The sequence below is a fragment of the Octodon degus genome, unplaced genomic scaffold, assembly GCF_000260255.1.
Source record: "Octodon degus isolate 3935 unplaced genomic scaffold, OctDeg1.0 scaffold00106, whole genome shotgun sequence".
In the NCBI taxonomy this organism is placed as follows: domain Eukaryota; kingdom Metazoa; phylum Chordata; class Mammalia; order Rodentia; family Octodontidae; genus Octodon; species Octodon degus.
The window spans coordinates 2406716-2419508 of NW_004524682.1; the positions used below are offsets into that span (position 1 = coordinate 2406716).

Consider the following 12793-nt stretch of genomic DNA (forward strand, 5'->3'; position numbering starts at 1 on the left):
AAATAAATAAAACTGCTGAGTTTAATTGGGTTAAATACACTTTTAGGGCTGGGACCATAGCTCAGTGGAATAAGTCCTTGCCTGGCAAGTGCGAGGTCAAGAGTTTGATCTCTGGTACCACAAGAAAAATATGATTTTAAAACTTTAAAGGATAAAGAAAACTAAGTAGATAACAGTCACCAAAGGAAAATAAATCAGAACTGCTGGAAGGTAAGACATATCCATGTAATACAATTACAGAATTATCACATGACCCCACAATTCCACTCTAGGTCCAAGACAGACAATACTGCTACACAGAAAGAGGCACACAAATGTTGAAGGCAGAAATACGCATTATGATAAAAGGGGGAAGACAACCTACGCATGCATCAAGTGATGAGTCACAAAGCAGATATTTGTCAATTAAAATGGGTGATATATGTTACGCTGTAAATGACCCTTGAAAACATGATGCCAGTCGTAAGATACTGTCCCATGGCTTGCATGGCTCCATGCTTTATTAAATGCCCAGAACAGATAGATCTCTATGAATAGAAATTGGACCAGTGGCTTCCTATTATTGGGGCAGCAGAAGACAAGGAACAAGCTACAAACCTTTCTGGGATGATAAAAGCATCAAATTAGGCTCTAGAGGTGTTTGCACAACTCTGAATATTTTTTGTGTGTTTTGGTACCAGAAATTGAACTCAGGACCTCACACTTACCAGGCAGAGGCCATACGCTGAGCTATATCCCTGGCCCTCTAACACTGTTAGAAAACTGAACCATACATTTTAAGTGGATGTTTATCTTACATGAAGTTCATGTCAACATAGCTACTATGGGGGAGGAAAATATTTAAATATAGTTTAGAGAGTAACTATGTTCACCATTGTTTTAGTTTTGAAAAAATAAATTTTCCAGTTAATACTTTTTTTTTCTTTTCAGTATGAAGACTGAACACAGGAACTTGTGCTCACCAAGCAGGAACTTATACCACCGAGCTATATCCCCAGCTCAGTTAATACTTCCTGAATTTATAGTCATATCAAAAGTAAGTTTTCTTTGAAGAAAAAGTCTTCTTTGAAGAGAATTTCAAAATTCCAAATCATTCATATCTCAGGTTTGGGTTTGGGTCACAAAGCAGGACAATCCCTATTACTGGGGAAAAAAATAATAATTTATTTTGAGACAGTGTTTGTCTATGTAGTTTAAGCTAGCTAGCTTCACACTTCCTTTATAGCCCAGGCTGACCTTAAACTTGTGGTGATTCTCGTAACTCAGCTAGTGAGTGCTGGAATTATAGGCTTATGCCCACCATGAAATGTTCTGGACAATATTTAAAATCTTCTTTTCCATTTATTAAAGAACTATATATTTGGTGACTAAAATTAAAACTAATCTGTTTGATTCTATCTTTAAATTAAAATATTTTGTTTTTGCTCATGTTTAATTGGAAAATTAGACTTGTCCTAAGAGTACAGAATAGTCTCAACTTTTGGACTACATGTTATCACACAGGCCAATGATCTTCAGTGTTAGGAAGTGTGTACAGTGCCATTAAGGAATATGTGAAGGAGCGCTTTGTTAAAATGTGCATGCCACATAATGATGTATTGAAAAGCACACAAAAGTGGTGGTGTGGGACTCAGGCAAGAATGTGAAAACCACAATTTAAAAAATAATCATTTGACTGCAAAAGACATACAACTGGCCAATTCTGTATCTCCTTCAAAGACAAAGTCAGAATATTCAATCACAGATATCATGGTGTCATTTAAGTCAGTATACATGTTTGATAACTCCCTTTCCCAGAGCACACGCGTGCGCACACACACACACACACACACACAAATATGCACATACACACACATACACGAATCTGGTTCAAATAGTAAGCATTTCATGCACCAGGCTAAGGCATGAACATCTATATCCCTAAAGCATTCCTTAAACACATTTTCTTTTTTTTTTTTAATTCTTTTTTTTTTTACATTTATTTATTTATTGTGTGTGTGTGTGTGTGTGTGTGTGTGTGTGGCCAGCTCAGCCCACCAGGGGGCGGGGCTGGCTGGCATGTGGTGCTGGGGGATTGAACCGTGGTCCCTGTGGTTTGCTAAGCTTGTTCCAAGTAGGTGCTTTAGACCACTGAGCCATCTCACCAGCCCCACATTTTCTTTCTTAAACGGATACTTGACTATCCACTGTGTGTCACTCCATGCACTATGCACTGAGGATGTAGTGGGAAGCACAACAGTCACAATGAATTCCTTGTCACAGAAGCTTAGTGCAGGAGCTGGACAAACCCACATCCACACTTCTGTACCTTTAGGATAACATGTTGGTCTCTCTTGTTTAAGCATCTCTTGCTAGCAGCGGTAGCTAATTACTGTTTTCTTCCAAACTGTATTTTAATGCATATTTTTTGAGCTGTAGTTCATGTGCCTTAGAAACTACAGATGTTCTCCTTCTAAGTCTAAAGCAGAAGGCAGATTTGCTTAGAGTTCAATATAATTATGAGAACATCTTTCTCCAGGACAATCATTAGTCCAATTACCTTATTACCATTATAAAACATTCAGGTCCCACGGTCAGAGTTCTTAACCTGTTAGGATAATCCACTGTGTGTAACTCATGTTCCCAGGACTCTCCCTTGGGGGACTTCAGCAGTGAGAAAAATTGATACTGCTTATTGTAGCATGACCAATGAAATCCATCATCTCTGAGCCAGGAACTTCATGTTTTCATCATCATTTATTTAACTGTGGCTGTCTAACTTTTTAGCTTGTAGATAGGGTAGAAAGGAAGTCCCTTTTCTTCAATTCTTTTTTTTTTTTTTTTTATGTATTTGATGCAGTGTCTCACTACCCGATTTGGACTCATAGTGGTGCTCCTGTTTCCAGCCTCCCCAGCGCTGGAATTACAGGCATTTACCACCAAACCCAGACTCTATCACTGGCTCAGCATGCCCCAGGGGGCAGGGTCAGCATGACATATGAGACTGTGGATTGAATCCTGGTTCCTGTGCTTGCCTAAGCAGATGTTTAGTCCACTGAGCTATCTCACTGGTCCCCTTTTCTTCAATTCTTAATGTATATACACATACATACATACACACACATAGACCCCTCCAGAAGGTGATACATAATATGAAAATTATTTTAACACAAGTAAATGGGGCTGCCCAATAATGTTTCAAGAGGAACAATTTTAGGTAGAGTACCACATTGCTAGACTGTCCAGCCAAGGCCAATGAACTACATCTTTGTTTCTCAAGGTGTTATGAATAGAACCTATAGAAGGTAGGCGTGTGGAGCAGCTGAGTCACAGCTGAGCTGGGATCTACCACATCCAGGCCTAGAGCAAGGCCAACCCCAAGAACATGAGGTACCAGGCGTTGGTTTGTCAGACTCTTGGAACAAGTTCTTGGGACCAGAGCAAGGCCAGGCCAGCAGCTGTCTGGCCTTGGTGTCCTCCCTGTGAACTACAGAACAGAAATCTCTGAGAATGTCTCACTTTCAGTGTTCTCAGCAAAACACAGTCCTGGTACTTTTGACTCTGCTGCTCACTTCCCTCCGTTTCACAGTGTATAAATAAAGATGCAGACCATGCTGGAGATACCTCTCCATCAGCGAGGTCAGGCTCCACCCAGTCCCAGTTTTCTATTAGTGTATGTCTAGTTTTCTTCTTAATCTTCACCCCATCTCAAGACTTCAGTGGCTGCAAGGATCACGTCACATAGAGCCTAGCAGTAGGTTATTAAATCACTAAAATGGTGCCCTTGAGGAGGACAGGGGGCTGTCAGGCACTTCACTTTCCTTATGTAAAAAGAAACAGCCATAACATGAGCAGTTTTGCCCAGCCACATACTGCTACCATAATATGCTACTTCCCCACGGGCCCTAAATCAGGGCCCACTCAACAGAGACTAGGCTTCCAAAACTATGAGCCAACTGTGAGTAAAATGTTTTTCCTTACCTTATAAATTTATCATGTCTCTATTACATCAAAATTTTAACAAATCACTCAACATACTCATATTTCTAAATAAAGGATATTAGGAAAGGAACTTTATTAATTCAGTTGAAAGGCAAAGATCTAGATAAAATGACCAGTGAAGACCAAATGCAAAGACCGTGAGTCAGGTGTGCAGATCATAAAGAAGCTTCCAAATCCATATTGTACTTAGAGGGTGTGGAGATGAAACCAGGGAAGTAGACAAGGGACTCAACTTGTAAACCTTTGTGAAGAGGCCTGAGTAGAAGCCATGCACAAGAGCTACAGGAAGATATGTGCTCCATTTAGTTTTGAAAAGGTACTATGCAGATAACTGCGATAGGTAACAATAAAATAAATTACACAGGAACATGGACCAACTAATAGATATATGCTAATCCACAATAGGAAAATAACGGTAGAATGTGGCTACACGCACTGTGATATTCACTGGAAAATTCTTTTGGCTCTACATAGGATTGAACAGTATCAAAATGTGGCAGGAAGAATCAATACCTGGCACCAGGGTAGACTTCAAAGGATCCGCAAACAACCTGGAAGTAAACTGTGAGAACAAGTAAAGAGAGATTCGTTGTTTTGTGTCATAAAAACAAGAAGAAGAAGAAGAAGAAGAAGAAGAAGAAGAAGAAGAAGAAGAAGAAGAAGAAGAAGAAGAAGAAGAAGAGTGAAGACATTGACTGAGACAGAAATTACCAGAAAAAGAAAGGTTCTATCATGCATACAAGTTTAATGTACTATCTTTAGGTGTCAAGCCCAGATGTCAAGTCATCAGAGGCACATGTCAAGTAGTGGTACATGAGCTGGAGAGTCCAAGTGTGGAAGAGCCGAGAGCCCTTCTCATGGATGGTATATTCCTCCATGAGACTAAGAGGGCAATTTTAGAAGTGTGAGCTAAAGCTTAAACACTAGAGTAAAATATAGGGGAATTCAATGATAGATCTTACAAACTGGGCAAAAATACTTCAGCAAGTGCTAAGGTTGGCAGCCCAAGTTACTTCAGCTCTCCTTTGAGTTAAAGAAGTGTTTTGGTGAGTACGTCACTCTGTGTTGTTGCTATTTTACATTTTATGATGGTGTGACACTGTACTAAAACACTGAGATGGTCCCTAGAAAATTATCTTTAGCATATTATAATCATTCACTCTTTCTTCAAACATATTTTAAAAGAAGAAGAAAATAAATATTGATGTCAATGTATCTACTTAGGGTATTAGCTCTATACCTAGGGACACAATAGGAAGTGTAACAATTATTTTAAAATAAATCAATAAATTGGTATTATATAACTTCTTTCTTCTTGAACTCAAAGCTGGAGACTCTTGTTTCATAAAAAATACAGGATTCCTACAAGGCAAGTTAACATAAAGTTATATAACATTTTATAAAAGAAAAGTGAAGACATCAAAACCCTAACTGGATATACCTGAAGTTTAAATATCAACATACCATGATCAAATATAGATTTTTCTACATCATTTTTCAACAAACACCACCATTGATCTTCTTTTTTCAAGTATTTCTCTAATTCCTTTTACCAAAAGGAGGAATGAAGGAAAGGAAGCAGTAGAACAAGAGTAGGAAAGGAGGAAGAAAAGGAAAAGATGCATTAGATAAAATCCTACTCTAGTATCCTTCATAAACCAAACTGCATGTGGAGAATCCCTATATATTATCTAAATTCTTAAGTAGCTAGCACCATATCTCCCACATGTCCAGAATCTCCCTTCATTACTGTATATGTATCCACATTTATGAAATGTGCTATGTAGCCACACAAAATAGCTTCATTTTGTAAATGAAGCTATTATGTTTAGCAAAGGTGTGGTTAGAACTGTCCTTTTTGTAGAATCATGACTTTTTCTTTATGATAGGCTTATTTAATGCTCTAAGCAATCCTTTTGATTTATTGTCCACATGGTGCCTAACATCAAAGGTTATTCAAACAAAGCCAATTCAAACATGATATTACTGTGTAGCTGCAAGAACAAATTTCAAGTTACTTACAGGTAATTTAAGTTCTGAAGTAGGCTACATATGGCTGTGATAATGAACCCATAGCTGAAAGAAGCACTGTAACAAAATATATAAACCTATGTAACAGATATGTACTATGCCCTACATGATCTTCATCCCCTCATTTGAGGCTAGTTATAGATTAAAAAGGAAAAAAAATCACTTTAAGAACATTTTTAAAATTATTATAAAACTCTCAGTAGAATAAAGCATGAAATAAAGATGGGGTTAAAAATCTTGTGATGGTTCACATTATTTTCCAATAAATGATAAAGAAAAACTATTGCTATGTAAAAACAAAGAAAATTTAGACTACAAAGGCTAAATCTCAACACCTATCCTACATAATCATAGAAAACAAAATGATTATGATTAATTAACCTGGATCAAATGAGAAAATATTTACATTAGAAATAAAAAAGTTTGTAGTTCTCAACTAACTCAAAATTTATTTTCTGTGGATTGCTACAAGCACAGCGTATTGGAAAATTATAAATAATATTAGCAACTCTCTTTTATAAGGAGGCAAAACTCTTAACGTTTTCATGCACTATAAAAATGCACATATAAATAACCTACCAAGCAAATTTCCATGCAAATCTATGTATCATTTGTCACTGAATAAAATTAATTTCTGGGTGTAGCACAAGGATAGTCAGTATATCTTTGAAATGGTACAAGCTTCTCTAAATCTGAAATTCATGTGCAGAATAAACACACCCCCCAAGAAGGATAACCAACGAGTAGATAGCAGAGCCCTGGAAGGGTAACAAAGCTTAGCTACCTCACAGACTAAGCCCTCATTAGACCAGTGAACAGTGGGTCCCAAGGTGGTGACACAGCCTAGAGGGCACTGTTGTCCACATTCCAAATTTTCAAGAATCCCTAGAGAAAAGCTGTCATCATTCAGAAATATCCAAAGGCAATCCAATGTCAAACATATGATTTACACAATAATTCAGTAAGATTGTGCACACCTTCCTCTAATTTCAACCTAGAAAATGTTAAATACAAAATGAGATTCAGACAAACAAATTTTTACATTGCTTTATAAAAATCTTCAGTCTTTAACCCCTGGGCATTTCTCATGACATTACTATAAATTCTGTGGTAAGGATGACTCAAGAATGAGTTGTCCCCACATCCTATAGTGTTAAACCAGAACAAAGGTTCTAGGTGTGTCTGTAGAGCAGGGAGGAATCAGTGTGAAAGAGAAAGAAAGAAGGAGACTGAGTGACAAAATCAGGGAAAGAAATGAAAGAGGAGAAGGAGAGAGGGAGGGAGAAAAGGAAGCGAGGAATGATGTCTTGCTACTGCTGTTCCAGCAAGCTGGTTAATTGCATTTGTTTCATATATCTCCAAACACCCTGGTACATTAATTACATTCTGTAACACCAAGCTCTTCTGATTCCCTCTGTCACTTCCAGTAAGCAATTTAATTATATTTCTCCTAGAAATGCATTGATTTAGGACAAAAAGAAAATCTTGCTGATCTCTCCATAGTCTAATGTATAGTTTATTCCTGCACTTATTACTGAGATATATAAAATCATGGTTGATTAGGACACACTATTTAAAAAGCCATATCAAAGTCTCACTATAACTGAGCACATTGGGCATATGTAAATTTTTTCTGATGGTAACATAAATATATTGTAAAGGTAGATGCATTAGAGAAGAAAACACATGGAGAAGGATTATAGATATTGCCATAGTATAATTCACATGCTCAATTCTTCAACACCCACCCCTGTCCTCAGGAGGGTAAGAGATGAGCAGTGTGCACACATGAATCCCTTGCCTACCACTGCTGAGGGGCAAAGGTACTCATGTAGTCCGTGATTGAAAACAACCACTTGACAGTAGGTAAACTCATCCGAATTGCCTCGTGTTTACAGAAGGGCTTCCTCTTGGAGTGCCATACTTCAGGTTCTCTGCAGCAGCAGCTGCAGAGAACAAAGTTAGCTCCCACAAATGGGCAGAAGCAGGCAGTGTCCACCGTGCAAACGCTAAAGAAAAGTTTGTGTGGCAACTCGCTATTAGGATGGCTCAGACATCTGAACTGGCCCACCTCACATTCTTTACAAATACGGTAACAGGAAATCATAAGGATTACAATCCACAGAAGTGTGGAGCGATGCTCTCTGGTCCTCTCTATCCCGATAGTTTCTACTGAGATGAAAATTAATGTTCCTAAGAGACTCATACCAACTACTCTTTGTCTTTCTTTTTTATGAAAACAAAGCATGTTAATGATCATTTCCACTCTTCATTCAACAGAGCTATAGAAAAGAGTTTGGAACATTCTCAGAAGAAACCAAATCAGAACAAAAGACAGGAGAAGCAGAGGCAGAAAGCTGTCTGCCGGATGGACTGGCTCACCCTACAGGGAGACACCTAGGGCACCTGTTTCAGGTCCCCATTGTGTTTGCCCACTAGGAACAGAGCTGAGTGCTTGCGCCTGCGGCCACTGGGAGCTGCTGCCACCCCCACGCTGGAGCACCGCCCGCTCTCAATCTGGCAGTTTACTCTGCGATCTAAATCCTTATTCTGATTTTACGGTAGGCGGGGGGTCACCTGGCTCACAGGTGAAACACTAATCGCTGAGCTCGCCAGTCTCAGATTCCCCACTCACCGAACCCACCGCGTAGCGTGTCGCTCTACTTCTCCACTTGATTTTCTAACCTAAAGTTTCAACCTAGGAACAAACACCAAATGGAGAGCAGGCAAATCAGTAAGACACTCCCGCAAGAGATTTACTTCCACGTCTCTCTTTTTCCAACAAAAACTGACAGCTCGTCATTTATTACCCAGCTCTTCAATCAATTATAGCATTAACAATAGGTGACTACTAGCATGTTCCACGTATACCAGTTTAGAAACAAAAGATTTAAATCTTAAGCCCCTAAGAGGTCCCGCCTGTCCAAAACAGGCTAGCAGACACAATGTTATTTTATTTAGAACCCACATCAAGCTTAGGAATGAATGTTGGCGAGGAGGGAGTAAAAGATTTTTTAAGAGGCATTTCAAACTTACCATCAACTCGAACATACAAAAATCCACAGAGCAGTAGTGGTGTAAACATCAGCAGACTCATTTTGACATATTAAAAAGGATCCAGATTGTGTAAGAAACCAATCCCAGAGAGCGGACTACAAAAATAAGTATCAAAAAAAGAGGTAGTTCCAAAGTTTAGACTTTCCTGGACAGTAATTAGTCAAGAAGAGCAAATCGCAAGATCAGAAGGGGTTGGTGGAGAGGTCTTGAGTAGGACACAGGTAGATCCATTCAAATTAACGGAGGGTAATTCAAAGGCTGCTGCATTTCCACTCCGGGTTCCTAAATTCCCACAAATGCACCCCAGTCAGAGGGATTAGTCAAGTGTGTCTAACCCTCTCTCCTTAGGGTCCATTGCAATCCAAAGTCAAGTTCTTTCTTCAGAAGTCAAAAAGATGAAGATGAAGGGGGAAGGAAAAAGACCTAATTCCTAGAAAGTATTCCACAAACTTGCCAGCGCGCTGCCGAAAAACCATTGGCCTGCCTACCGCTCGTCTTCCCGGTCTCCTCTCTGTAGCAGCAACACGTCCCGGAGTTTTGTTTTTTTTTTTTTTTGGTTTTTGGTTTTTGTTGTTTTGTTTTTGTTGTTTTTCACTTAACTTCCATAACAAGGATGTGTCAAAGCAGCGCTCTGCAGGCGGGCCTCTCCTGTGCAGCCTCGGCGCCTCCTCCACCTCTCTCCTTTCCAAAAGAGAGGAAAAGGGAAATCAGGACGAGCCGGGTGGAGAATCTGAACTCCTACGTGGTGAGGAAGCGGGAGGGAGGCAAGCAGCGGAGGAGGAGAGCGGGGTGGAGGGAGGGGCGGGCCGCGGCTGCGCCACCCCTCGGAGCGCTCCTGCACCGCGGCGGCGCGGGCGACCGGCCGGGATCGCCGCCCGGAGAGGGCGCGCGGTGCAGCCGGCAGAAAGCCCCGCGTGCTCAGCCGAGCGCCCGCCTCCTCCGCACGGCCGCGCTGGCGGGACTCGGAGGAGCGCAGCGCCCAGGCGGGAGCGAGGGGAGCGGTGGGCCGGCGAAGGTGGGGAGCCCCGGCTGCGCCGAGCTCACCCCCTGCAGACTCCGCCCTCGCGGGGGGCAGCGACCCCCTGGGGACTGGGCCGGGCCTGCGGAGCCGAGTCCTGGGGGGACCGTGTGAGCCAGCAAATGTGGAGCCCGCCGGCTACGGGGCTGAGGCCACCGGGCAGCTCCGGACCCCTCCTCCTGCCGCCTCGGGAGGGGATAGGTGGGCTGCGGCCTCCCGCGCCTGCCGCGTCCCGTTTAATGGGCAGGTAATTTTCTCTGTGAGTGATTTCGTGCGAGCCCTTCCTAATTATTCATCCCGCCGTCTGCCAGGCTCGCACGCGCTTCTGGAAAAAGATCATCCCCGAGCGCCCGGAGCGCAGCCTCGTGACCCGTTAAAATCACACACTCACTCTCTCCGCCCTTTAGCCGCGGCAGCAGAGCGAGCGGGAGGCAGAAAGGGACGCAAAGGAAACCGAAGCAGCTCCGATGGGGAAAGCTGTGTGTGGGTACTTCCTATGCGGGAGGGATAACGGAAAAGAGAAATCCTGGAGGAGGGCGGGGTGGCGGCTCCGCTCCCGGGTCCTAGTTAGCCTGGCTCGCGGGGCTGGGGACGCAATCCCCGGGAGAGGAACGGGTGGCATCTCCGCTCCATCTCCTCTCCTAGTCGCCTCGTGACCTCTCAGACAGAGGACTTTGCGGCGGCTCGTGCGCTGCCAGCGAGTTCAGCAGAGGACACTTAGGAGGGGCAGCAGAGACCTCGGAGGCGAGGGGAAGCTGGGGTGGGGGTAGAGGGTCCGGGCCCCTACCACCCGCGTCGGGGACCTCGGAAGGAAGGCAGACCGACCCAGGTTCTAAGCGAGGAAAGGTGAGCACCTAAGTGAGCTAATGGAAGCCGAGAGAAAGAAATCATCCCGGAGAGGATAAAAGCACCCACATTAAGGCAAACCACTATTAAAAGAGCATCATTCAGAGCCAGGGATGATGCAGGAAGCCCACGTTAAATCAAAGGGATGCCAGTGTCGGCGGTGCCCCGGCGTGGCCGGCCCACGTGTGATCACAGGCTCGCTGGTGGCTGCAGGAGGCTCGCTCGGATGACTGGGAGACGGCCTGCGGGAGCTCTCCGGGCGCGGAGCCGCAGCCGTCCGAGAGTGAGTCTTTAGTTCCCCCTACTGGAAAATACTGGGAAAGATTCTCCGCATCTGAGGACTCTAGAAGAGAGCCTTTTGTCTAGATGGACGCGTTTGGGTGCTGCCACTTGCTCTCCTGGCCCTTCCTCGTACGGTGTGGCGTGTTTAAAAAAAAAATACATAAATAAAAATAAGAAAAAAAGGCCGGCGACGTTCACGTTCGAACAATTTTGAGGATTCTCACGACTTCCCACTAAGCTTGAAAGTTGTAATGAAATACTCTTGCAAAAGAATAAAACAGGCCGTTTTTCTCGTGGAACATTAAAAGTAATTTCAGCACACTTTTGATCTGCAGTATTGAGTTATAAAGAAATAAACGTACGTTAGTACCGGAGTTAAATCACTGGAATTTTCGCAGTAACGATTCTGAATCAGCACCAGATGGGAAAAGACTAACCTAATAGAAAGAAGTTCACTGTCCCCTTCCTCACGCCTGTCCCCTTCCTTACACTCGTCCCCAAAATTAAGAGGTCTAACGTAGATACCACTGTGAGCTACAAAGCTCCAAAAATTTTGGGAGCTAGACGACTTCTGGCTGGCTGGCACAGCAGGGAATAACTGATTGTCGTGTTAAACATTTGGAGCAGGCTTAAAGTCTTGAGGATTGCAAAGTTTACCCCATTCTTGTAAATAATGTACCCCGTGCCTTAGCCATATTTCTTATTTAGGAGCCATTTAAACATTCCCCGAAATTAGCATCTCCCTAATAATATAGTTTTGGTGTTCAAAATCATGTAAACTTTTAAGATCTTCAATGTTAAGGTGAATTTTGGAAAGGAAAACAAGAAATTTTTTTTCAGCTGAAATTTTCTTAGGGTTCTTCATTTTTCAGGCGAAAGATAGAGTCTGTTTTATATTGGATAGCTCCACCAACTGTAAGCACCTTAGTGACCTAAAAAAATACTTACAGACAAGGGCCAGCCAAATAGCTCAGCGGATTAAAGCGCCTGCAAGCAGACACAGGGACCCGGGGTTCGATCTCTGGGTCTGCCATGCCGGCGCCCTTCCCAGGGTGCGCTGAGCCCACAAGACCCTTCTCTATGTATGGGAGGCAGGAGGGTTGGGCTGGAAGAGATCCAGCCAAACATTTCCATAGTCCCCTAAGAAAGGGGGGGGGGAAGGAAAGTTTAGGTCGGTCTGATAGTTTAGCAGACTAAAGCCCGCAGGGACCTGGGTTTGATTCCTGGTGTGCTGTGCTGGCCCCACCCCTGGGGCACGCTGACACAGGATTTCAGACTGGGCATGGTGGTGCATGCCTGTAATCCCAGCACTTGGGAGGCTGAAAACAGGAGAATCACAAGTCTGATCTACTTAGCGAGACCCTGTAGATCCTATAGACCCTGTCCTGAAATACAGAAGTAAATAAATGAATGAATAAATAAATAAAATTAAAAAGGAAAGTTTAAAATCTGAAGTTTCAAGTAGAAGTTAGAAATTCAACTTTACCAATGTATTAAGTAAAACATTTTAAAGATTTTTTTTTTCATTAAGACAAAAAGCCACAAAAAGTGGCTTTGACAGAGTTCTTCCCACCTCGT

The 12793-nt window shown here is 42.6% G+C and overlaps 1 protein-coding gene across 1 annotated transcript in view; it reads right to left on the reverse strand.

The window, feature by feature from the left end:
* The window catches only part of Robo2 (roundabout guidance receptor 2), a 644932-nt gene extending 635195 nt beyond the window's left edge, over positions 1-9737 (reverse strand). The window contains exon 1 of the mRNA XM_023724123.1: positions 9049-9737. Within this exon, the coding sequence (XP_023579891.1) occupies positions 9049-9109 (61 nt within the window). The 5' untranslated portion in view covers positions 9110-9737. The remainder of the gene's footprint in view (positions 1-9048) is intronic.
* Positions 9738-12793: the final 3056 nt, after the last annotated feature.